This window comes from Lepidochelys kempii, chromosome 1 (genome assembly GCF_965140265.1).
Source record: "Lepidochelys kempii isolate rLepKem1 chromosome 1, rLepKem1.hap2, whole genome shotgun sequence".
Classification (NCBI taxonomy): domain Eukaryota; kingdom Metazoa; phylum Chordata; order Testudines; family Cheloniidae; genus Lepidochelys; species Lepidochelys kempii.
Window position 1 is genome coordinate 205,475,326 of NC_133256.1, and position 24,251 is coordinate 205,499,576.

Genomic DNA, 24,251 nt, shown 5'->3' on the forward strand with positions numbered 1-24,251 from the left:
ACACACTGTTTTTGGTTTCTGCAGGAGTTGCAGTAATCCTCCTCCCAGAGTTGCATACAATCTAGATACCAGGACATAAATATAAAACACATGCATTAACCCAGAGTAAAGTGACACAGCCTCACCAATAGAATATCAGAGAACTCACCATACGGGAAGAGAAATCCAGTCTCTTTTAGACCATCTTATAAGACACAGCCTGAGGAAATAGACAGGCTTTGCAAAGTGTCCAGAAGCTCAACAGATGAGGGTATCATTGATCCACTGGAAAAAGCAGGTTTCAGAATCAGGGACGTTTCACTGAGAAATCTAAGTACTCAGCCTCCAGACATACCAATTTAGAGATCATCAGCAAGTGTCCCAACAAAAAGAAAAAAGGATTGGAGACCCAAATTTTAAGGGTCATTATAGAATAATAATCAACCCCTTGAATTGCACCTGGAAATAATACTCCCTCCTCACCACATAATGATATTGTGAAAATAAATCAACGTTTGTGAAGCACCCAGATACTAGAGTGATGAGAACCATATAAAAGCCCTGGAGGAAATTAATCATTCTGTCTTTTGAGCCTGATTTGAATAGTGTGCAGTAAATCAGGATAAAACAAAATATTGAATGGATTCTCATTAAGTGAGCACCAGCCATTCTGTACACTAAAAGAGGCAGGGTCCTGTGACAAAAATAGCGTGTGATCATGTAATTAGAGCCTGTATAGAATCAGGTGGCAGCCGGTATCAAGTGGAGTGCCCAGGGGTCGGTCCTGGGGCCGGTTTTGTTCAATATCTTCATAAATGATCTGGAGGATGGTGTGGATTGCATCCTCAGCAAGTTTGCAGATGACACTAAACTGGGAGGAGAGGTAGATACGCTGGAGGGCAGGGATAGGATACAGAGGGACCTAGACAAATTGGAGGATTGGGCCAAAAGAAATCTGATGAGGTACAACAAGGACAAGTGCAGAGTCCTGCACTTAGGACGGAAGAATCCCATGCACCGTTACAGACGAGGGACCGAATGGCTCGGCAGCAGTTCTGCAGAGAAGGACCTAGGGATTACAGTGGACGAGAAGTTGGATATGAGTCAACAGTGTGCCCTTGTTGCCAAGAAGGCCAATGGCATTTTGGGATGTATAAGTAGGGGCATTGCCAGCAGATCGAGGGACGTGATCATTCCCCTCTATTCGACATTGGTGAGGCCTCATCTGGAGTACTATGTCCAGTTTTGGGCCCCACACTACAAGAAGGATGTGGAAAAATTGGAAAGAGTCCAGTGGAGGGCAACAAAAATGATTAGGGGACTGGAACACATGACCTATGAGGAGAAGCTGAGGGAACTGGGGATGTTTAGTCTTCAGAAGAGAAGAATGAGGGGGGATTTGATAGCTGCTTTCAACTACCTGAAAGGGGGTTCCAAAGAGGATGGCTCTAGACTGTTCTCAGTGGTAGCAGATGACAGAACAAGGAGTAATGGTCTCAAGTTGCAGTGGGGGAGATTTAGGTTGGATATTAGGAAAAACTTTTTCACTAGGAGGGTGGTGAAACACTGGAATGCGTTACCTACGGAGGTGGTGGAATCTCCTTCCTTAGAAGTTTTTAAGGTCAGGCTTGACAAAGCCCTGGCTGGGATGATTTAGTCGGGGATCGGTCCTGCTTTGAGCAGTGGGTTGGACTAGATGACCTCCTGAGGTCCCTTCCAACCCTGATATTCTATGATTCTATGATAGAACTGGAAGGGACCTCGAGAGGTCATCTAGTCCAGTCCCCTGCACTCAAGGCAGGACTAAGTATTATCAAGACCATCCCCGACAGGTGTTTGTCCAACCTGCTCTTAAAAATCCCCAATAATGGAGATTCCACAACCTCCCTAGGCAATTTATTGCAATGCTTAACCACTCTGACAGTTAGGAACTTTTTCCTAATGTCCAACCTAAACCGCCCTTGCTGCAATTTTAGCCCATTGCTTCTTGTCCTATCCTCAGTGGTTAAGGAGAACAATTTGTCTCCTCCTCCTTGTAACAACCTTTTATGTACTTGAAAACTCTTATCATGTCCCCTCTCAGTCTTCTCTTCTCCAGACTAAACAAACCCAATTTTTTCAATCTTCCCTCATAGGTTACAGAGTAACAGCCATGTTAGTCTGTATTCGCAAAAAGAAAAGGAGTACTTGTGGCACCTTAGAGACTAACCAATTTATTAGAGCATAAGCTTTCGTGAGCTACAGCTCACTTCATCAGATGCGTATCGTGGAAACTGCAGCAGACTTTATATATACACACAGAATATGAAACAATACCTCCTCCCACCCCACTGTCCTGCTGGTAATAGCTTATCTAAAGTGATCATCAGGTGGGCCATTTCCAGCACAAATCCAGGTTTTCTCACCCTCCACCCCCCCACACAAATTCACTCTCCTGCTGGTGATAGCCCATCCAAAGTGACAACTCTTTACACAATGTGCATGACAATCAAGTTGGGCTATTTCCTGCACAAATCCAGGTTTTCTCACATCCCCCCCACCCCCATACACACACAAACTCACTCTCCTGCTGGTAATAGCTCATCCAAACTGACCACTCTTCAAGTTTGGATGAGCTATTACCAGCAGGAGAGTGAGTTTGTGTGTGTATGGGGGTGGGGGGGATGTGAGAAAACCTGGATTTGTGCAGGAAATAGCCCAACTTGATTGTCATGCACATTGTGTAAAGAGTTGTCACTTTGGATGGGCTATCACCAGCAGGAGAGTGAATTTGTGTGGGGGGGTGGAGGGTGAGAAAACCTGGATTTGTGCTGGAAATGACCCACCTGATGATCACTTTAGATAAGCTATTACCAGCAGGACAGTGGGGTGGGAGGAGGTATTGTTTCATATTCTGTGTGTATATATAAAGTCTGCTGCAGTTTCCACGATACGCATCTGATGAAGTGAGCTGTAGCTCACGAAAGCTTATGCTCTAATAAATTGGTTAGTCTCTAAGGTGCCACAAGTACTCCTTTTCTTTTTCCCTCATAAGTTATGTTTTCTAGACCTTTAATCATTTTTGTTGCTCTTCTCTGGACTTTCTCCAATTTGTCCACATCTTTCCTGAAATGTGGCATCCAGAACTGGACACAGTACTCCACTTGAGGCCTAATCAACGCGGAGTAGAGCGGAAGAATTACTTCTCGTGTCTTGCTTACAATACTCCTGCTAAATACATCCCAGAATGATGTTTGCTTTTTTTGCAACAGTGTTACACTGTTGACTCATATTTAGCTTGTGATCCACTATGACCCCCAGATCCCTTTCCGCAGTACTCCTTCCTAGGAAGTCATTTCCCATTTTGTATGTGTGCATCTGATTGTTCCTTCCTAAGTGGAGGACTTTGCATTTGTCCTTATTGAATTTCATCCTATTTACTTCAGACCATGTCTCCAGTTTGTCCAGATCATTTTGAATTTTAATCCTATCCTCCAAAGGACTTGCAACCCCTCCCAGCTTGATATCATCTGCAAACTTATCATAATTCATACTTACAAGGGGCAAATTAAGCTGCACAGGGAAACATAATTCTGGCATTTCCTAACTTTGGAGGGCTTGACTTTGCAACCTTAATAGCGTTCTTTTAATGTAGGGTGGGTTTTTTTTTTAGTGTAATATTTATAGTATAGAGACCCCTCACCCCTTTACAAGTGTGTCATCCCGGTCTTTTGCTTTTGAAAAGGGATACCTTTCCTTAACATTCAGATGCAGTTTACAACTTATGACTTAATCATCAGTGGTTATCAACTTTAGATAACCTTGCTCTGGTATATTTTTTTAGTGTGTAATATGTGAGTTAACTTCTTAGTAATTTATCCATTCACACCTTTTTTACCTGAATATCAATTTTATAGTGGAAGGATATGCACCATCTTAACACTGAATTACTTTATACATCAGGCATACACTGGTAAATAAGTCATGAGTATAAAACGTAGGTAAAAATGTTGAAAGTCCTTTCATTTCCCCACTGAAACAAGTAAATACTACTATTGTTCCTGGATATCAAAATATATATAGTAATCCATAAATCAGGAGAATATTTACATTTACATTTGCACGGATAAGCACTCAAGTCGTTACCTAACTCTGCACTTTATGCTTATTCATTACAATATATTTACAAGATTACCTCCTATTTCATAAATACAGTGCAATATAGAATATTTCTACATTGAATAAAGACATCGTCTTGTAACTATTTTCAATTTTTATACTTTATCTTAATTTCAGTGCTACAACAGTCCAATATATCTTTATTGACATAGAATAAAATTTTCCAAAGCACCTACGTGCTTTTCTTTTCTCCTAAGTTATTTAGGAGCCAATGTCCCATTGAAAATCATTGGATTTTGCTTCTTAAATAACTTAGGCATTTTTTAAAATTCCACTCAGACTTTATTCTGTAATAAGTTCTTTTCTCCCTAAGGTATATATTTTAATGATTTTTGTCTTCCCCTGTGTATTCTACATTTTCTTTTCAACCACCAGTGCAGTCTTCTTTTGGTGCAATTCAGAGCATGAGCAAGTTGATGGCAAAGCTAAAATATCTGTTACTGTTGATGATCTGTATATGCTAGCAAATATTAACTGTTTCCCTATTTTATAATTAATATATTGCTGTTTGTATAAGAACCATATCCAGTGTAATTAATATATTGTTACAAGATGCTATACATGTGTGCCTAATATGAATAATTGTACACTGAAACTTTATACAGTTTTAAATATATTCAAATATATTACATTTTAAAGTATATTAACAGCACATCATAATGTCTACACACCAGCGAGAAAAGGTTAAGAGTTTTTATTTTTTAAGACAAAAAGCATTTTTTAAAGGAGCTTTGCACTTCCAGGTCTTTCAACAAAGTGGCAATAATGTGGAATGATTTGACTAGACAACATTGTTTCACACACCTTAGAAAGCCCACAGAAAGGAATCCTGCTCTGTGACTCAGGAGCTACGCAGCTGAGGAAGGTGGAAAGCACCTTTCCCAGATACATAACTCCTAAGGTCCATCAGAGTGGTCCTCTTTCCAGCAAATCTTACAAAGTGCACAGCAGCTAATCCTAGCCCCTTCAAACTTTCAAGAAACTCTTTGGGGAAGGAACCCTCTTTTTGTTATGTTTGTACAATGCCTAGCAGTGTGGGGCAGGGACCTCTAAGTGCTATCACAATACATATGATAAATAATTCGCTGTTAGCCATGTATGTAAACACAGCACAAACTTTTACTCATCCTTAGCTATATGCAGTACAGACAAAAAATCTGGTACACAATGTGCTGTGCACTTTCACAAGATCATAACTTGGTAAAATCAAAATTACCTAAAACATTAAAAAGCACATCTTCTCAAAGATGGAGGGAAGGAAGGGTTTTTTTTTTTCATTCTACTTGAACTCAAAATTTGCTGAATAATTTCTTCTCAAGTTTTCCAAAAATTTCAGCTCTGGGCAGAGATTGAGCCTCAGAAATTTCTATGTAAAAATTAAAAATTTCAGAAAAAGTTCTCAACAACTGACATCAGGACCTTAGTTTGGAACAGAAATGTAACCATGATTGTAATGGTCACTGTTATTCCTTCTATAATGTAATTTTAGTGTCTATTCTCCTGAGATTTCCTAAAGAAAGGTAGTTCAGAGAGGGGTGACAAGGAAGACTAAGTACAAAGACAAACTCATAGGAAGAGACTTTAAAATTTTTTTAACTGTTTACTTTAAAAAGGAGGCAAAAAGAGAGGGGACATGATAATATATATGTAGAAGATAATGAATGGTATCGAGAAGGCAGGTATGGAGTTATGATGTTCTTATCATACAACAGAAGAAAAAGGGGATACTCAATAAAACTGAAAGGTAGCAAATTCAAAACTGATAAAAGGAAATACTTTTTCAATCAAAACTGATAAAAGGAAATACTTTTTTCAATCGAGGTATAATTAGACTGTGGAACTCATTGCTACATGATGTAATGAGGTCAAGAATTTACTAGGATTCAAAGAGCGATTGGATCATTCTATCAGAGTTATAATAGTTTATGCAAAAAGGACTTTGGAAGCAAAAAAATGTCATGCTTCAGCACTTAAACCAGTCTCTAACCAGTGAAGATTAGAATAAGACCTTCATGCAGAGCAAATTAACCCACAGCTGTCTGCTATAGGGTTTTTTGCATCTTTCTCTGAAGCATCTGGTGCTGGTCATTGTCAGAGACAAGATTCTGGACTGGATGGACCACGGGTCTGATCCATTATGGCAATTCCTATGTTTCTACATTATAGAACACCATATTTTTGTTGTAGGTTGGCACAATGGTGATAAAGATAAGGGAACAGTTACAATCTAATTATATTTGCTTTGTAAGTTTTTCAGAATGGTAACGTGTATTAATGTGTTCTGGTGTGTTTCCTTTATTTTTAGTGGCTGTATTGTTTACACTAACACTGACTTTCATATAAAATGTGTTATACTCAGTAACAAAATCTCATATATGATATGTCACCAACTGTACAAGATTTAGCAAACTTACCATAAACACAAGTGAATCACAACAGAATGATATTCTTACAACTTGAACAGTTGCAAATACTGGTATTGTCAGAGGGCTTTTATGGGGATTTTTACTTTACTTATCTAAAGCCTTTTGGAGTAGATGTAAACCATTCTCTGAATTATGTCTCTTAAAGGCCTTTAATAAATCTGATGTTACTAAGTAACTACAAGTGTTGTATGTTAGTGTCACAGTAATAGGGCTAACTACATCTCTGTCCCCTTCCTGGTTTCTCTGAGCACACATCCTCATGTGTTTGGCCTCATGCTTTTACATCTCTTTTGGCAGAATTTTGCAAATCTCCCACTCTTAGTTTGGGCCCTGGATTGCAGTACCCTGTATATCCACCAACTTTACCCTGCAGGTCTGTCTGCATTCAAGCACCTGCCGTTCTTTCTTTTGAGACCTATGCTCCGTGGTACATAATTGACCAAACAACCTCCTTAAAAACCAAAGCATTGCTTATTTTGTTGTAAGAACAAAGCTTTTAGAGAAAAAGGATTTTGAAGCAACAAACAGTCTAAACAATTGTCTATATTAGCTAGAGCCCTGCCATCCTGTGATGGAGACATGAGCAGGCCTAGCTTCTCCTGAGCTTGTGGGCCTTGATTCTTCAGGTCAAAATCAGTCCTCAGCAGGAGACAGAGGAAAACTCATCAAAGCTAATAGTTCTAGCATTGTCCCTTAACCACTGTTAAGTGTTTACTAAGGTGGCTGTCTTAAGCTATTCTTTTTCTTCCTGCCTGTATTCCCATACAGCTCTCTAATAAATTACACAATAGAGTCATACAGCAAACATCCCAATAATCAGGCCAACATACAACATTCATAAATTATCACAAAGCAGCTTCACATTTGTCACAGTTAGGTACTGTTCAAGTACATTGACTAGCTCTGTAGCTTATTAAATTGCAAAAATATCTTTGACTTGAAGTTAACTGGAGCTGCAGGTGTTCAGCACTTCCGAAAATCCAACCAATTTTATTTAGGAATGTAATTATGGATGTAGGACCCCAGCTTCAGTAACTCTGGTTTGAAAATGTTGGCCATAATTCTTACAAAAATGACCAAGTCAGACATGAACACATTTTCAAAACCGGTATCTGATTCTGAGCCTGCAGTTTTGTAGCTCCAAGCAGGTGCAAACAATATAGTTTATAGGCTTCATATAAAATCAGGTGCCTATGTTTGATCATACTTCCATGATTAATTGGATACAGAGTTGCTTGAAAGTGAAAAGTTAGAGGCAGTGCTCAGGGTCTTTGATCCTAAACACTAAGATCTTGATAGTGATATTCCCCTGTGCAAGAGTTGGACATAATTGTAGTCCTAGCACTACTAGGTTGATTTAGGTTGAATTTTTTTTAAAATTCTCCCTTTGTTATTCTAGCACTGGAATAACTCCACCAGTGATAGCAGCTGTGGAAGACAAGTCACTGTATTTTTGGCTCTGTGTATATCCCTGTTCCGAGCAGATCTAGATTATGTGGTAGTAAAAACGCCAGCAGCCAGACCACGCTAGCATTCCCACTGTTAACACCAGCGGGGCCAGATATGGTGGGAAATTTTACAGCAAATCTTGAGTGTAGACAGCTTTCTATAGAGTAGGGCCTCAGATGGGGGGAGTCCATAGCCCTGTGCAAAGGGGAGTGAATGTGGTGTTGCAAGAGGCCCCAATGGGAAGTCGTAATTCTGCATTGTCCACACTGCAGTGTGTGGTTTACTATCACAACTAAATCCCTAAACAGTGTCCGTGTGTGTTTAAAACAAATGTATAAACTATCTTGCATCATAAACATTCACTGTTACTTTCAGATAGCATTACCATCATCTTTACATTTATTTCTCAATATTAACCATCATGTGTGAATAAATCTAAAGAACCTGATATTTAAATGACAGGTTTCAGAGTAACAGCCGTGTTAGTCTGTATTCGCAAAAAGAAAAGGAGTACTTGTGGCACCTTAGAGACTAACCAATTTATTTGAGCATGAGCTCATGCTCAAATAAATTGGTTAGTCTCTAAGGTGCCACAAGTACTCCTTTTCTTTTTGATATTTAAATGATTGGGCTCTTTTTTGTTTTTTCACCCCTACTCAATTTCCTCTTCTTTCTGTGTCACTATTTCTTTCCCACCTGAGTATTTTTTTTCTTTCTGCAGAAGTTGAAAATATGCAGAATTATTTTCATATCAATTTGACAAGAATGAGTAGGGCTGAGTCATACCACAGCCATTTAACTTTCAAGCTTTATTTACATGGTCTCATTTATTATGTGAAGTCAGCCAAGAAAGTTGAAGTGCACCCTGCTAGATTTTAACTTAACTTTTTAACTCAATTTTTTTCAGGCTTGACTGAACTTACTGACAGTCCAGTTTCCCTGGAGCTAGAGCGTTGCAAGTCTCCCACTTCAGGTAAAGGTGATTGGTATCTCTTCCTGCTATCTGTATGAGCCATTCATGTCATGCATTTCTGTGTTTCATTAATCCCTTGGAAGTGAAGTACATAGTCATTTACATTTGTAAACAGAAGATTTTGTTTAGAGCGGAGAGCTTGCTACATATCAAGGCATGATGCTAAGACAGTACATTTAAATTAAAGAAAAGGTAAATTGAGGATGGTGTGTGGTGGGGGAAAGAGGGATGAAATCATTTGAACTGACAGTTTCTTGAAGGACAATATTCCTGTATTTCACATTGACTCTCTCAATTTTTTTGTTAGAGAATAATTCTTCAGATCATTAGAGAGGGCTTTCTAACTGACCTTTTTAAGTGATGTTTTCAAAATAGGGTGACTCTGTGGGTTTTTTTATTATATAATAATTTGAAATGTTGTGATGTGGCGATGGTAAATTTTAACTCTTGGAAGTCGCTGATGTCTAAAGAGCTTCTAGAATTTTGTTATAGAAACATATCAAAGAAAACTTAATCACACCAGCCTCCATCTCTGAAAACCACGGGTTGTCTACCATCACTAATAGAAATTAGTGGCAAAATTGGCCTGGAAGTAGGAGTGTCACAGTTCAGAGCAATTTCCCCTCGGTGGTTCAGCAAGGGCACTCACTTTCAGCTTCGTGCTCCCCAGCCATTGCCTTTCTGTGTGGAGTCCTGCATCTCTCTTCCTTTTGACTGAGGTATTGCTAGGCTGCTCCATTCCCTGCTTTCCATGTGTCTTTCCCAGCATAGACATGTTGCCCAATAACACCTGCTTACTTGCTTTCAGAAACAATTAGCAGGTGCAACTGGTTCAGTTCTAAATACCACACAGTTCTTTCTATACACGGCTATTTTAGTCTTAAGGTAGAAGCGTTACAGAGAAAATGGTAAAAACAAGAAAAGGACCTACGCACATGCTAATAAGTTTACCAGAGTTAACCCCAATCCTAATGGATTCTAGCAGGCTCAGTCCTTCCGACTGGCCCTGAGCCAGTTTAAAACCAGGCTATTTATCCAAAACCTCTTTCTATATCTGAGAGTCCCTGGAGAATCCAGTTTGAATTAGTATATACGTACCTTTCCAAGGGGGTGGCTTCTCTGAAGATGTTACAACCTGAGTGAATTTGCCTAATCACCTCCTGCTTTTCTCCTGTTTACCCTTCCCATGGAAATATGAACAATTCCACAGTAACACATACACAATTGCATTTTTAAATCAGTGAACTCCAAAGACATTGAAACTAATTCAATAAGGTTTAACTTAATTCAGTAAAATTCATTCAGGATATTGCTATAAATTGTCAGTCTGTCAAGCAAGTTCAGCTCTTTCCCTAGGAACTTCTTTTGTAATTGTCTAGTCAGTGTTGATCTGTCCCAGCATGGGCTCACTGTCTTAAAGGAGCATTGCCTAGCACTGTCTTCTAATAGCTGGTCCTTTAAATTTGGTGGAGAGAAGCAGCTACAGCCCTAAGGTGGCCATTTTGCCTCTGGGGCTGCAAACAGCAATTCCTTTCCATCCATCTGGTAAGTATTTTTAGCTACTATCCTATTTTCTCTTTCTCTTATTCATGAGGAGGTAAACATCCACAAACATGCTCTTCAAATCTTCAGCCTTTGGCTCCCATATTTTATTAAACTTTAAAGGGACGTGGTTTCTCCAAATCTGGCCCAGCAATTAGTATGTTACAAAACCTAAGACCAATATAAAAGTTTAAATGGCATTTTTAAAACTGGAACAGAATTAGTTATTTAAAAAAAAAAAAACAGTCTCTGTAGTATTTTTAACTTAAATTTTGCAGATCTGAAAACATGAAAGTGAAACTGGATAGAACAGTATTGTCAGCCCCCAGAAATTAAAATCACGAGTTAGGCCCCCCCAAACTAGAGAAATTGGCTTAAAAATAACAAATTTGGGACTCTTTTTATTTACCTTCTGTTTTTTGAGCCAGTGGGGTTTGCATTTTCAAACTTTTCTCTGCAGCCATTGAGACTAGAAATTTACTTTCTCTTTTCAATATTAAATGAGATTCTCACGTAGGCCTCAACCTTGCAAATACTTACGCATGTGCTTAACTCTTGTAGGGATGAGGTGCCATTGGGACTACTTATGGTAGTAAAGTTAAGTGCATTTTTTTCTAATGCTGTCCAAAACTATCTGCTTTAGATCAGTTGATTTGCAGTTATTTTGCACTGGAGCTTACATTTGTTCCACTGTTTGTCTTTTTGGAAAGCAGTAGTCAGGGCAAACCATGACTTTTTTTATGCATGTTACCTATCTTAGTTCTTCTAAGCACACCAATATTTATTGTATTTATGTCTTTGAAATGTAAAACTTAGTCACCAGCTGAAATTTTATTGGCAGTGGCTGTCATTCAGAAATACCTCTGGTTTAAAGTAAAATGTTTTTTTCATATGAGCCTATTTAATATGTCAGAAAGGGTAGTGGATTTGCAAAATGCAAAGATGGTTCTATTTCAGTATATCAGCTGCAGAAGTGGGCAAGTCTGGGGCCCCTCACACTTGGAGTAACTAAACTATGAAAATGGGATTTCCAGGGAATTTATGAGTGGAAATCTGCAAGAACCGTTGAGAAGCTTAATGTAGTCTCAGGGCTTCAATAACCCTTGTAATTATTGGTCCTTGCTTTTCTTGAGGAGATGATTGGTAAATCTGCATTGTTATGGATTCACTAACCACAATCCCGCTAGTCCCCCTTTGATCCCCACAGCATTCATTTGACGTGGCAAACAAGGAGCCCATGGAACTAGGCTCCATAGCAGTCTCTGCACAGTCCTCTCCACAGAAGAGGCAGTAGGACTTGGTCCTCCACAAATACATCAGAATCAGAAAGTAGATTCAGAGGGCCAGAGTCACTTTCACTGATGCAAGAGGGTGCAAATTTCTCTTCTTGGGCATAGTGAACGACTCCCAGTTTCACCTCCAGAACAAAACATGTGGCTGGATTCTATCAAGAATCCAGGGTCCTTTCAGTTGCAGCCAGGCCTCCATAAGAACTCTCCTGATGGGGGCTGCTTGGATAAATCACATATCCTGCCATGCCTGACTCCTGGTTTGATCCTATCCAGTGCTTTGGCTGCAATGGCAAACTCCAGGTTCCCCTGAAAAATGGTACTTGCAGCATCAAACCCTGCTCCTTGTGGATTTTGTACTTCTGCCCCTTGATAGTGTAACTAATAGTGTAACATCAGGACTATTAAATATAGTTTAACCCAGGAACACTCAAGAATTCCATACAATTATTTGTTTAAACTCCTATTTTTCCACCATTTGTCATTTGTCACTGATGACTCTACTTGTAGAGCCTGTGCTGTGAATATTAGAACCCTGAGTTAACGATGCAGCTCTGACAGAATACTCCTTATTTTATACATGATGACAGGTTTCAGAGTAACAGCCGTGTTAGTCTGTATTCGCAAAAAGAAAAGGAGGACTTGTGGCACCTTAGAGACTAACCAATTTATTTGAGCATGAGCTTTCGTGAGCTACAGCTCACTTCATCGGATGCATACCGTGGAAACTGCAGAAGACGTTATATACACAGAGACCATGAAACAATACCTCCTCCCACCCCACTCTCCTGCTGGTAATAGCTTATATAAAGTGATCATCAAGTTGGGCCATTTCCAGCACAAATCCAGGTTTTCTCACCCTCTGCCCCCCCCCCCCCCCAAACTCACTCTCCTGCTGGTAATAGCCCATCCAAAGTGACAGCTCTCTTTAAAATGTGTATGATAATCAAGGTGGGCCATTTCCAGCACAAATCCAGGTTTTCTCACCCTCCCACCCACCCCCCCTCCAAAAACCACACACACAAACTCACTCTCCTGCTGGTAATAGCTCATCCAAAGTGACCACTCTCCCTACAATGTGCATGATAATCAAGATGGGCCATTTCCAGCACAAATCCAGGTTTTCTCACCACCACCCCCACACACACACACACAAACTCACTCTCCTGCTGGCAATAGCTCATCCAAACTGACCACTCTCCTTACAATGTGCATGATAATCAAGGTGGGCCATTTCCAGCATAAATCCAAGTTTAACCAGAACGTCGGGGGGGGGGGGTAGAAAAAAACAAGGGGAAATAGGCTACCTTGCATAATGACTTAGCCACTCCCAGTCTCTATTTAAGCCTAAATTAATAGTATCCAATTTGCAAATGAATTCCAATTCAGCAGTTTCTCGCTGGAGTCTGGATTTGAAGTTTTTTTGTTGTAAGATAGCGACCTTCATGTCTGTGATTGCGTGACCAGAGAGATTGAAGTGTTCTCCGACTGGTTTATGAATGTTATAATTCTTGACATCTGATTTGTGTCCATTTATTCTTTTACGTAGAGATTGTCCAGTTTGACCAATGTACATGGCAGAGGGGCATTGCTGGCACATGACGGCATATATCACATTGGTGGATGTGCAGGTGAATGAGCCTCTGATAGTGTGGCTGATGTTATTAGGCCCTATGACGGTGTCCCCTGAATAGATATGTGGGCACAGTTGGCAACGGGCTTTGTTGCAAGGATAGGTTCCTGGGTTAGTGGTTCTGTTGTGTGGTATGTGGTTGTTGGTGAGTATTTGCTTCAGGTTGGGGGGCTGTCTGTAGGCAAGGACTGACCTGTCTCCCAAGGTTTGTGAGAGTGTTGGGTCATCCTTCAGGATAGGTTGTAGATCCTTAATAATGCGTTGGAGGGGTTTTAGTTGGGGGCTGAAGGTGACGGCTAGAGGCGTTCTGTTATTTTCTTTGTTAGGCCTGTCCTGTAGTAGGTAACTTCTGGGAACTCTTCTGGCTCTATCAATCTGTTTCTTCACTTCCGCAGGTGGGTATTGTAGTTGTTAGAATGCTTGATAGAGATCCTGTAGGTGTTTGTCTCTGTCTGAGGGGTTGGAGCAAATGCGGTTGTATCGCAGAGCTTGGCTGTAGACGATGGATCGTGTGGTGTGGTCAGGGTGAAAGCTGGAGGCATGTAGGTAGGAATAGCGGTCAGTAGGTTTCCGGTATAGGGTGGTGTTTATGTGACCATTGTTTATTAGCACTGTAGTGTCCAGGAAGTGGATCTCTTGTGTGGACTGGACTAGGCTGAGGTTGATGGTGGGATGGAAATTGTTGAAATCATAGTGGAATTCCTCAAGGGCTTCTTTTCCATGGGTCCAGATGATGAAGATGTCATCAATATAGCGCAAGTAGAGTAGGGGCGTTAGGGGACGAGAGCTGAGGAAGCGTTGTTCTAAGTCAGCCATAAAAATGTTGGCATACTGTGGGGCCATGCGGGTACTCATAGCAGTGCCGCTGATCTGAAGGTATACATTGTCCCCAAATGTGAAATAGTTATGGGTAAGGACAAAGTCACAAAGTTCAGCCACAAGTTAGCCGTGACATTATTGGGGATAGTGTTCTTGACGGCTTGTAGTCCATCTTTGTGTGGAATGTTGGTGTAGAGGGCTTCTACATCCATAGTGGCCAAGATGGTGTTATCAGGAAGATCACTGATGGATTGTAGTTTCCTCAGGAAGTCAGTGGTGTCTCGAAGGTAGCTGGGAGTGCTGGTAGCGTAGGGCCTGAGGAGGGAGTCTACATAGCCAGACAATCCTGCTGTCAGGGTGCCAATGCCTGTGATGATGGGGCGCCCAGGATTTCCAGGTTTATGGATCTTGGGTAGTAGATAGAATATCTCAGTTCGGGGTTCCAGGGGTGTGTCTGTGCGGATTTGATCTTGTGCTTTTTCAGGGAGTTTCTTGAGCAAATGCTGTAGTTTCTTTTGGTAACTCTCAGTGGGATCATAGGGTAATGGCTTGTAGAAAGTGGTGTTGGAGCAGCCTCTTGTTCATATTCCGACCTATTCATGATGACAACAGCACCTCCTTTGTCAGCCTTTTTTATTATGATGTCAGAGTTGTTTCTGAGGCTGTGGATGGCATTGTGTTCTGCACGGCTGAGGTTATGGGGCAAGTGATGCTGCTTTTCCACAATTTCAGCCCGTGCACGTCAGCGGAAGCAGTCTATGTAGAAGTCCAGTCTGCTGTTTCGACCTTCAGGAGGAGTCCACCTAGAATCCTTCTTTTTGTAATGTTGGTAGGGAGGCCTCTGTGGATTAGAATGTTGTTCAGAGGTATTTTGGAAATATTTCTTGAGTCGTAGATGTCGAAAAATAGGATTCTAGGTCACCACAGAACTGTATCATGTTCGTGGGGGTGGAGGGGCAGAAGGAGAGGCCCCGAGATAAGACAGCTGCTTCTGCTGGGCTGAGAGTATAGTTGGATAGGTTAACAATATTGCTGGGTGGGTTAAGGGAACCATTGCTGTGGCCCCTTGTAGCATGTAGTAGTTTAGAAAGTTTAGTGTCCTTTTTCTTTTGTAGAGAAACAAAGTATGCGTTGTAAATGGCTTGTCTAGTTTTAGTAAAATCCAGCCAAGAGGAAGTTTGTGTGGAAGGTTGTTTTTTTATGAGAGTATCCATTTTTGAGAGCTCATTCTTAATCTTTCCCTGTTTGCTGTAGAGGATGTTGATCAGGTGATTCCGCAGTTTCTTTGAGAGCGTGTGGCACAAGCTGTCAGCATAGTCTGTGTGGTATGTAGATTGTAATGGATTTGTAATGGATTTGTGTGTGTATGGGGGTGGGGGGGTGAGAAAACCTGTATTTGTGCTGGAAATGGCCCACCTTGATTATCATGCACATTGTAGGGAGAAAAAAGAAAAGGAGGACTTGTGGCACCTTAGAGACTAACCAATTTATTAGTCTCTAAGGTGCCACAAGTCCTCCTTTTCTTTTTGCGAATACAGACTAACACGGCTGTTACTCTGAAACCTGTCATTGTAGGGAGAGTGGTCACTTTGGATGAGCTATTACCAGCAGGAGAGTGAGTTTGTGTGTGTGGTTTTTGGAGGGGGGTGGGAGGGTGAGAAAACCTGGATTTGTGCTGGAAATGGCCCACCTTGATTATCATACACATTTTAAAGAGAGCGGTCACTTTGGATGGGCTATTACCAGCAGGAGAGTGAGTTTGGGGCGGGGGGGGGGTGGCAGAGGGTGAGAAAACCTGGATTTGTGCTGGAAATGGCCCAACTTGATGATCACTTTAGATAAGCTATTACCAGCAGGAGAGTGGGGTGGGAGGAGGTATTGTTTCATGGTCTCTGTGTATATAATGTCTTCTGCAGTTTCCACAGTATGCATCCAATGAAGTGAGCTGTAGCTCACGAAAGCTCATGCTCAAATAAATTGGTTAGTCTCTAAGGTGCCACAAGTACTCCTTTTCTTTATACATGATGACAGTGTCCTAGTTACAGTACAAATCCAACCTGTTCCAGTAGGCAATAATTTAAACCTCTTACATGAGATTATCTTTTGACTTAGCCCTGTTGTATGATTTTAGAGGCCACAGAGGTGCAGTGAATAAAACTGGAAAATCAAAAGGCCATCCTGAATACCCTTTGGACTAGAACATAGAATTACATGGCTTGAGGGAAGGATTTCTCAACCTCAGTGTACCACATACTGTCTTTTGAGTAATGGAAAAAAATTCAAGCCCACATTTCGATGGGGTTTGGCAGGAGAGATGGAGAACAGTCTTTTTGCTGGTATGCCCGTGGAATTTGATTAGCATTTAAATGCTAGTGTTGGATTCATGATACTGTAGATAGATGGGAAATGAACTTTAACAAAACAATTTGGAAAATTCTGTTTGTATGTGGATACCTGGGTTGTGGCAGATTGCACAAAAAGTCTTCTTTTAATGGAAACATGAATTAGTAAAAATTGCAGAATGTAAACAGTTCTCTTTTTAAATGTCTCTCTCACGATGACAGTATGGTTTACCATACAGTGACATTTGATTGATTTATTGCCTGTTTAAAAATCTCAGACAGTGGAAAGAAATATGTTGATTGATGTTTTGAGCTCGCTCTTTGTGGGTGTTATTATGATGCCTTATTTTAACTCGGGAGTGCAAGATTCATTCTTAGAATGAAGATAGCCAAATTACATTTTTATTTATTGTCTGTGATTTGGAGTTCAAAAGTTAAGTCTGTATACTACCTTCACTCTACCGTTGGAACTGTTAGTGCTCAGTATTGCTCTGAAAAACCAGGCTATAAACTCTGAGGCTTCAGATGAAACTTTTATGCCATGAATAAAGTAAACAGGGCTCTGCATGAACCCATACATAACAGATTTTAGGATCAGTGCCTTATTTAGTAAACTTACTATTTTTCACCATACCTCATTAAGGAAAATTGATTCAGGAACTTTTAGGAACAGATATTTCTGTCCCTTGTTTATTTGGCTATATGTACACTAAGTTATAACAATTAGACATGCAACTGAGAGCACATATACACACACACACACACACACAGATAATTCAGTAGGTAATTGAAATTTACAGATAGGCAAAGTAAAGAAAAATGCTGCTTGGGAACTTAGAGTTCGATTTAAGGATATTTATTTTGTATATTTTGACATGTGATGTTGACAATTTTTGTTTCAGTGGTTATAAAGTTTTAACTTTTTTAATCTCAGTATCTACGATAAATAATTATTGTCTGACCCTCCATATTCTGAATTCCATAATTTTCCACCAGTGTAAACATTTAAATCAATAAAAATCAAATAAAATGCTTAAAAGTAAACATCAATATTAGCCATCAAACTTATAAAAAATTAAAAATCAAATTCTGCCAGGCCTATTTAAGTGTCATCATTAGGTGTGTGAAGGAGCAGAGAAACTGCTACCGTGCATAGCAGGGGTTAAAGAAAACCTGTGGGTTCAGCTAGCCCCACCCTGCTATACCTGCAGCCAATGCCAGGCCTGGGATTTGGCTCAAATTAAAAATAAAACTCTTGTGGCAGAGACCAAGCAAAGAAGCTGTCAGAGCAAAAAATAAATATTTTAAAACATTTGAGCACATGAGAACATGAGATTAGAATATAAAATATTTTGTAATTTGATTACAGTTGGCAGCACTAGGCATAACCATTTTTATAGTGTTAGAAGGAACCCCTTGCTAGGTTTAATGGTTATGTTAATCATTCTGAAGTTCGGAATCTTATCCGAGCCTACTTCAATTATCAATATCTGAGTCTGCAAAATTTGACTGGAAATCTAATGACAACAGGCTTTCTTATGAGATTCCAAGTAACAGAAGAGCAGCAGTAGTGATTGCATAGTTGCGGTTATAACTAGCTTTCCAATAAAACTGGTTTTTCAAATCTTTCCACCATACAACCTCAAAAATTTCTTCTGGAAGGAACTTATTTTATGTAAGGGCTTCTCCTGTTGTCTATTTTTTCTTTTCTTTTTTCTTTATTTTTTTAGGGAAGTCTGAGCTTAATTTGACAAGATATTTAAGAACTATGAGTGTTTTGTCACTCCCTGAAACGTCTCTTATATTTTTAACCTGCCAAAATAGCTAGGAGTAGAAAATTCACACACATTTCCCTTTCCAGTCTCACAGGGCATTGTGATAGTTTCTAAACTGGTTTGAGATCAGATGAAATGTGCTATAGATGCACAAGCCAAGATTTTCAAACACAGGTGCCTCATATTTTAGGTTCGTCAGTTTATAGTAAGGCAACTAAATAAGTTGCCTGATTTTAAGGTCTGCACAGCCATAAGCTGCAGTTGAGAAAATCAGCAATAAGAATTCAGCTTATTTTGAAAGCTGTTAAATTCTTAGTCTTAGTTATGTCCTTTGGCAGTGAGTTTCACCTGCTAATATTGCATTGAGTAAAAACAATTCCTTTTATCAGTTTTAAATGTTCTGACTTTCAATATCAACAGTTTGGGACAGGGAGTGAAGAATGCCATATGCAGTTGAATCTGCAAGGAGAATTTAGCCAATAGGGTTAGACCCCCTAATTTAAGAAACATTCTATAGGAATTTTAATAACTACAGATGATCGAGAACTCTGTTTTACATTTCACTCAAAATATAGCACCTCCAGCAGACTAGAGTTTCACCCCCACCCCACTGTGCTAGGGAATTCATTCAGCACTGAGGGCTTGTCTACGCTACCAGCTGGATCAACGGGCAGTGATCAATCCAGCAAGGGTCGATTTATTGTGTCTAGTATAGATGCGATAAATCGACCGCCGATCATCCTAGTGTCGACTCCAGTACTCCACCTCAACAAGAAGCACAAGGGAAATGGACGGGAGAGCATCTCCCATCGACACACCTCAGTGAAGACACTGCAGTAAGTAGATCTAAGTACGTTGACTTCCGTTATGTTATTCACGTAGCTGAAGTTGCATAATTTAGATCGATCCTTCCCTCCGCACCCCGTAGTGTAGACCAGCTCTGAGTAAGACGGGAGAGTACTACCTAATGAATCACCAATGCCAATTCCATCCAGGTAGAGATAGTCTTTGACCGTGTTTCTGTTGTGAAATCTGACAGAATAACAACACAAAATGTCATGGCTGCAAGCACATCTTTGTCTGTTGAAACCTATAATTTTAAAAGAATAGTTGTATTACTCAGAGTTTATACTAATTCCTTCAAAGCTTAAACCCAATCAGTTTTCTTGCCCTTGTTTCCCCTCTGTACTTTGGTTTCTTGTTGTAGATCTACTCATGAGTGGAGTGTGCTGTTGTTAAGTCTCCAGTGTAATCTTCGCACCACAGGAATAGTACCTATAATACTGAAATCGGATAGGTTAAAACTGTACAGCTGGTATATCAAAGCCTAGCTGATGCCAGTAGAGCTGTGCAAATAATTGATTTTTTTGGTTCAGTGGCCAAACTGAATTTTTTTTTTAAAGTTGCTTCAGGTGAAAAGAAAGAAAAGAAAAAAATGTGAATTTTTCAGCAAACCAAAAAAAGTAGAGACCTCACATGTCACCCTTTGGCGAATTAATATGCATATCCCTGATGCAGGGGTTCCCTGTAAAACCCTATGCATCCACTGTTTCCTCAACCGCATACCTGTGCGAGCTCTGACCCAGCCGGCACACTACAATTAAGAGCAGGCACACATGAGGGGCTAACTGCCCCAAGTATGTGCCTTGCATATCAGATGGGTAGATACTTGGGGCAGCTACTCCCTGGTGCCACCACAGTTACACTTCATTTTTAACACACTGGCTCAATAAGAGCTAGCATGGGAATGTCTCCATGAGCTGGGAATTACACTTCCAACTTGAAGTGTACACATACCCAAAGTCTGGTCGTCTTCTCTTTCCTCAGGACCAAAGCAGGCCATGCCAGTGCTGGTGCTTATCGCTGTTCCTACACAAGAGAGGGCTATGCATTCTCTCTCTCTTCCCTTGGGATCTGGAGGAAAGAGTATATGGTGGCAGCCCAAAAACAGGAAGGGTTTTTGAAAGGGAGATATACGTAAACACACTTATCAGCACTCCATATGGTCTCTCTGCAAGCAAAGATTGTTGAGGACCAACTAGTTAAGCACTGGGTATGCTGCTGAACAAATCAACAGAATCTACTCCCAGTGTGTTTCTGAGTCAATACATAAGTAGCAGTGTTCAGATTATTTATCCAAATGTGAATATTACTAATATTTTTGATATTCATAATACTTGATTCTGTTCGCTTCCCCACAGCCCTGTTCTGCTTGTCCTGCATTTGACTGTTGCAGTGTTTAAAATTAAACCACCAAATAAATTGATTTAAGAAATCCTTTGAATTGATGCAGCATGACTTTGAGACTTTAGCATAGAATATAAGACCATCCAAACTATGAAAATAACTACTGTTGGGTAGTGAGTGATACTATTTGGGTCAGCCATATTTTACTGCACTTTTCCCAAATATTTAAATCACCCTTTACCTTGTCTCAGACAATAGCTGTGAAGGAAAACATTTCTCTTTTGAAAAGTGTGAAGCAAACCTATACTGGAGAATGAGACCGATATCAAAGAATTGAACCATATCACATGGTGTAGGGGAGTCATTGCTTTATTAGAATGACTGAATATGTTTTAATATAACGCAGATGAACACAGATTCTTAAAGCTTTTTGTTGACAGTCTAGGACTTGACAATTCTAAAAGCAAAAGGGCGACGCTTGGTGTGCACCTTTCATTGTAAGTCAGTGCCACAGCTATTTCATGACAAGGCTGGTGTCTAAATTCTCTGGACAAACAGGAGAGTTGAGATTGTGGGTGGGTGAGGTGAGTTCTTTATTGTTGAGAATCCTGGCAGATTTCCCCACTTTCAGCATAAAAGAAAGGTGAATTAATTACTTCTGATAGTTATTTTCTGAGGGTTTAGTTCCTTGCTTAAATCCACAATTACCCTGTCACTTCACCTTGAGACCTGAAAACTGCCTTGACCTGGTTTCTTCTAGCCCAGGTCATTTGGAACCATTAGTCAGGAAGAAACTGAGAATTAAAGAATGTGCCAAAATATGTATGCCTGTCCCTCTTTCTGTCATGACAAGATTTTTACAGCACTCCTCAACAATGTGGCCCAAGAACGTGAATTGGTATAACAAGATACTAGGCCAAACTTTGCTCTTAGTTACCCTGTGCAACCTCCGATAAAAACAGAGGGAAATGGCACATGAGAGCAGGGAAGCTAAAATGCAGTGGTCAGAGAGGAAAACAACATGAGAGAGAGGAAGGAAGGAGAGAGGAGGAACACAGATGCAGATATTTGATCAGTCTGCCAGTTTTTATAGAATTACATCTTAAAAATTATTCCACGTGTTTCCGCCCCCCCCCCCCAACTGAAGAGTATGCAGGGTGAAAACATTCTGGTTGTGACTTCCTGCCTATTAGCTAGAGTCAGGGTGTGTGAGTCAATGTACTCCCATTTGCCAGAGGAGCGCAAGTGAATTGAATAACAAGAGGCTGACTTGGCATCTGGAAGTAGGCAATGGTGTGGTGGGTAAGTGAATGTGACCAGCCAACTTGATTAGTGCCACCAAGAGCTACCAGGTACGTGAATTCTTCACCCTGAATCAGAATCTAACTTGAGTGACCAGATGACCAGAAAATAGCTGAACCTGCGAATGTCACAACCTCCTTTGTGATTTTTTCTTACAGAAACTAATTGAGATGGGTTCAGTTTAACTGTTTGAGGGATTTTCGTTCATTTTTTTTATTAGGCCAAACTCTTCAAACTTGGGTGCATAGACTTAAGTGCCTAAATCCGTAATTAGTCACCTGAATATAAGTAGCCTCATTTTCAAAGTTGCTGAGCACCTGCAACTCTGCAGCTCCTACTAAATTCAGTGAGGTTTGTGGATTATCAGCTTTTCTGAAAACCAGGCCACTTTTGTTCAGGTTCCCAGCTATGTATTTAGGGGACTAACTCTGGGCTAAAGTGGTGCGATAATGGATTTTTTGATTCAATGGCAATTCCAAAAAGTGAAGAAAAAAAATATTCCATGTCAAACTCAAAACAGATTTTTTACAAAATTAAATTAAAATTAAAAGTGTCAAATTAAAAGTGTCATTCAACCTGAAATGAAACATTTGTTTTGATTTCAAGCTTTTTTTTTTTACATTTTTGATATTTTAAAATAAAGTTATAAGAAATTTTTAAGCAAAATTTATTTCAAACAAACGTTGAAACATTTAATTTCAAAAATGTTAAAACAAAATGTGTAGACTTTTTTTAGGAAGGTTTGACACAAATAATTCTGTGAAACCTTCGCAAATTTGCAAAATGTTTAAGTGTCACTGAATTTGCTTTTTTCTCTGAAAAAAAGATTAACCAAAATTTTTCACCCAGCTCTATTTGAAGATTTTAGAACTAGTGTTTAAAAAGTCACATAAGTGAATTTGGGTGAAGTGTCAGATTGGCTAAGGGACATAACCACATACTTACCAGCTCAGCCTCTTTAATCAAAACTTACATGGACTTGAAGGGCAACTGCAGGATGGGGCTCTAAATAATGTAATAAAATAAGATCTCAAAATTTGCTGATTAATATTTAATTGTTCATTTTTATTACCAGGAATATAGGTCTGATTTGAATATAGAAAAGAGTGGCATGCATTTCTGAAAACAAAAATGAATTATGAAATTAAAATAAAAGTTCTGCATTGGAAAAACAATCTTCTAAGTACCCAATAAATGACTTCCTAAGGCATTTTATCCAAATCCAGAATCCCTTTGACTGCTATAAGGCATGCTACATTTGAATTCCTCAGTGGTGCACATGGCTTAAAATGTTGTTTGTGTTGAAGTGATATTGAAGGGAAGGTTTCTGAACAAAAGCAAAATGAGAGATTCTTAATTTCAACATTTTCCAGGTAATCTCATTAAAGTACACATAATTAAGTTTTCAGCAAATGAAATAAACTGAATATAGTGTTTTGATTTCTAGAAAATATTAAATTTTATCTTAAAGCTATTGTATTTCATTTCTATGCAACCTGTCCCCTCATCTATAATATGTACAGTAATGTGTGCTGCCTCCGTCATATACGCAATAAGCCCTCTCCTTTACGGTTGCTGTCTTAAGGTATGATGTCATCAGAACCCATTGACTCAGTAGCACCCTCTTATTAAATTGATTTCCAGTTATTAAAATACTTGTATGCAGTGCTACATCACCAGCATTTGTAATATTTGCCTTAATCTCATTTGCTTTTTTGGTATGCCAGTCATAGTAAGGTAAGATATTGCAATACACAGCAAAGACTTTGTAAAGGACCATTCACTTCTTTGCAGCTGGAACACTGGCTTCTCCAGTGCTTCTGTCTTCAGATTAAATGAATTTATTTTGCTGAATGATGCTAGGCAAACACCATTTCTGAACACATTTGAACACCATTTCAGCCTTTCTACGCTGATACAAAATGTGCAACATGATTTTAACCAGAAGATGGCATGTTGTTCTCCCTCGTTCCTTTTTCTTTCTTAATTATTAACAACTGCCTTTCTCCTTTTTCTGTTGTTTCAGTTAAAGGATCAAGAAAGTTAAGTCTGCCAACAGATCTTAAGACTGATCTTGGTACGGTAGGCGAAAGCCGACAGTTTTAAGTTTCCTTACATTCATTTGGCAAAACATTTTTACCAACTGATCCATAAGGTAGCACGATAACCTTTGAAGGCTTTGTTTGAAAAGGCTTTCTTAAAAACCACCTATTAACCCATACAGTTCTGTTGGCAGCATTCAGCATTTTGCTTGTTTAACACTCATTTTTCATGTAATTACATTTTGCAAATCATTGCACACTTGAGTGTGTAACTTTTTATAATGAAATGACTTCAGACTTTTGGACAAATTTGAACCATTCTGACTGGTTGTCAG

The 24,251-nt window shown here is 39.6% G+C and overlaps 1 protein-coding gene across 14 annotated transcripts in view; it reads left to right on the plus strand.

Annotated features, from left to right (window-relative positions):
- STXBP5L (syntaxin binding protein 5L) overlaps window positions 1-24,251 on the plus strand; it is a 441,073-nt gene that overhangs the window by 357,101 nt on the left and 59,721 nt on the right. For 8 of the 14 annotated variants that reach the window (XM_073309811.1, XM_073309757.1, XM_073309702.1 and 5 more), the window contains 2 exons: window positions 8,920-8,991; window positions 23,901-23,951. In XM_073309811.1, coding sequence (XP_073165912.1) covers window positions 8,920-8,991; window positions 23,901-23,951 — 123 coding nt within the window. The remainder of the gene's footprint in view (window positions 1-8,919; window positions 8,992-23,900; window positions 23,952-24,251) is intronic. The other 6 variants (XM_073309732.1, XM_073309794.1, XM_073309785.1 and 3 more) reach the window with 2 other exon arrangements.